This window comes from Haplochromis burtoni, unplaced genomic scaffold (assembly GCF_018398535.1).
Source record: "Haplochromis burtoni strain Fernald_Lab_line unplaced genomic scaffold, NCSU_Asbu1 Contig_207, whole genome shotgun sequence".
Taxonomy (NCBI): Eukaryota; Metazoa; Chordata; class Actinopteri; order Cichliformes; family Cichlidae; genus Haplochromis; species Haplochromis burtoni.
This window is the reverse complement of record NW_024582568.1, coordinates 3,368-5,586: the sequence shown is the minus strand read 5'-3', so window position 1 is coordinate 5,586 and position 2,219 is coordinate 3,368. Positions and strand designations below refer to the sequence as shown.

At 44.9% G+C, this 2,219-nt stretch overlaps 1 protein-coding gene across 1 annotated transcript; it reads right to left on the bottom strand.

Moving 5' to 3' along the window:
- Nucleotides 1–524: 524 nt before the first annotated feature.
- Nucleotides 525–1,793, bottom strand: LOC102313293 (kinesin-like protein KIF1B). The gene is made up of 4 exons (XM_042226355.1): nucleotides 1,678–1,793; nucleotides 1,440–1,573; nucleotides 1,299–1,354; nucleotides 525–1,118 (listed from the first exon to the last, which is right to left on the bottom strand). Exons 3-4 carry the CDS (start codon nucleotides 1,314–1,316, stop codon nucleotides 852–854), a joined length of 285 nt encoding a protein of 94 aa, XP_042082289.1. The 5' UTR covers nucleotides 1,317–1,354; nucleotides 1,440–1,573; nucleotides 1,678–1,793; the 3' UTR covers nucleotides 525–851.
- Between the last annotated feature and the right edge of the window lie 426 nt (nucleotides 1,794–2,219).

Here is a 2,219-nt window from a genome sequence, read left to right as displayed (position 1 = left end):
ATTGAGGAGGATCTAAGTATGACGTGGATGACAGAGGAAATCGGGCGTGGCCCTCCTGTCAAAGTTCATTCCCACTTTGAGTTTTTGTTTCAGAGACGGTTCAGCCTGATGCAAATTCACTGCGAGAAGAAAAATACCCTATAAATCTATTAGCAGCTATAGTTTAGGTAGCAGAGCGTAAACTAACACGTCACTTGGAGATATCTGTAGATTTTTTCGTCATGGTTTCAAATGTAAGCTGGCTGATTTGGTTCATTTTTGTTTTTTGTTCTAAACTGAGCAAACCTGGTCTTCTCCTGAGGACTGCTGCAGGTATAATGCGAGCATGTTAATTTAATAAAAAACCAACAGCAAAAAAACCCCAAAATAGAATGAAACTCATTTCAGGAGACAAATAAAACCGATAGAGACATTTTCTTTTGTACAGATGATTGGCAAACGGAAAGTTTCTAAAGAGTTGTGCACACACAAGTAGACAACTACAACATGCTACTGAGTTTGGGAATGACAACCAAGCGGAACAAAATTAGACCCAAACATTGTCATCGAAACGAAAACACAAAAAGCTGAGGGGAGGCAAAAGTTCTGTGGAACTTAAACGTTTGAGTCGCATGAAAAGAGACTTAAGCCACAAGTCTACTTACAAGAGAAAACCATCAAGAATCACAATGATTAATACGTTTTAACACTTGGTATTTTCTGTATTTTCAAAGGCTTTTCAGAAAGGATGGAAGCGGTGGTTTTCCCGCGTACCGCTCCGCCCGATCAGTTCTTCGTCAGGCCGCCGCGCCGCCTCGCCAGCTTAGATCTGCAGGGAGAGTTTTACGTCTATCCTGCCTCCGACGTTTTTCTCACCTTGGTGGCCAGCTCCATCTCACGATCCACCAGCTCTCGATGTCAGCGGAATCGTAGCCGCTGCTCTCGCTCGGCCTGATGGCGCTTTCAAAGGTGGTGCTTGAGATCTGCAAGGAGATGGAGGTGGACGTGGACAGAGTGCCCGAGCTCACGCTGGGGGACAGAGACTCGCTCAGGGACTTGGTGGTGGGAGCTGTTCCCACGGGAGCCGCCTCTCCCAGCTTCTCTCTCAGCGCCAGAAGGTGACGGGTCTTTTCATCCACCTGGACGAAAGATGGGGACGAATGTGAGGTGGGGAGAAGAGGGGAGGGTTAGTCATGTAAAGTCTGTACTCTAAAAAACCCTTTTTAGAATAGCACTTTGGTCTTTGAGTTGAAAAGTCTTTTTTCCCTCTACGATATTAAACAGAGATTCATTTCTTTATAAATCTTTTAAGGCCCCACCTCCTGCAGCTGCTCCATCTTCTCTAGCTCCCACTGGTGCTCTAGGATGAGGCTATCTAAGGAAAGAAGGAAACTTTGTAACAGGGCAGATATCTTTGATTGTGAAACAGAGATGGCCACAGTGCAGCAGCCCAGATTTACCAGTCAGGAGTTTTGGAGTATTCAGTCCCAAAGAGGTTCTTGAGAGAACGGGGTGGGGACAACTTGGCGTCTCGGGAGTAAAAGACCATGCAGATGTCTTTGGTGATAATGGCAGGCTGGATGCAATAGTCCAGCTGTAAAGAGGAGATAAAGGGTGTGTGTTAGACAGGATGACATCAAGAGACTTAAAAACACGTAAAAAAAAAAACAGGTACAACACGGCGGAGCAGCGGCTGACCTCCAGATATGCAGATAAGGTCATGTAGATCTTCTCTCCATAGGGAGTTACGCAGTTGAGCAGGAGGGAGTTGTGCAGGGAGCTGTCCCACACTGCCTCAAAGCGATAGAAAGTGCTGAAAAAGACAGAAAGAGGAAAAGTTAGTTTGACAGCATTATTTTTTATGATGTCCTACTTGGTGCTAACATTACAGGGTCTCTGTTTACAGCAGTGTGTCATGTTAAAAAAAGTGAGTGACGTGAGCACAGTTCTGACATATCAAGAAGTGAACACAGTGACTGAAGCGGTGTTCACATTCATCCTTTAATCGTGACAAAACGTGAGGAATTGCACTGAGGTGAGACCTTGACAACAGACAAATCAGGAGCCACAGAGTGTCAAGTATCAGCCGACACGTGAAAAAGCATTTTAAGGATCTGGATCTAGATTAATACACCACATCATCATTATACCTGTGATTCAGCAGCTGATGGAACCAACTTTAGCAGCAAAAACTCGAGGTAATCATTTGTTATTAGTGTTTCACAGCAGTGTGGACGGAT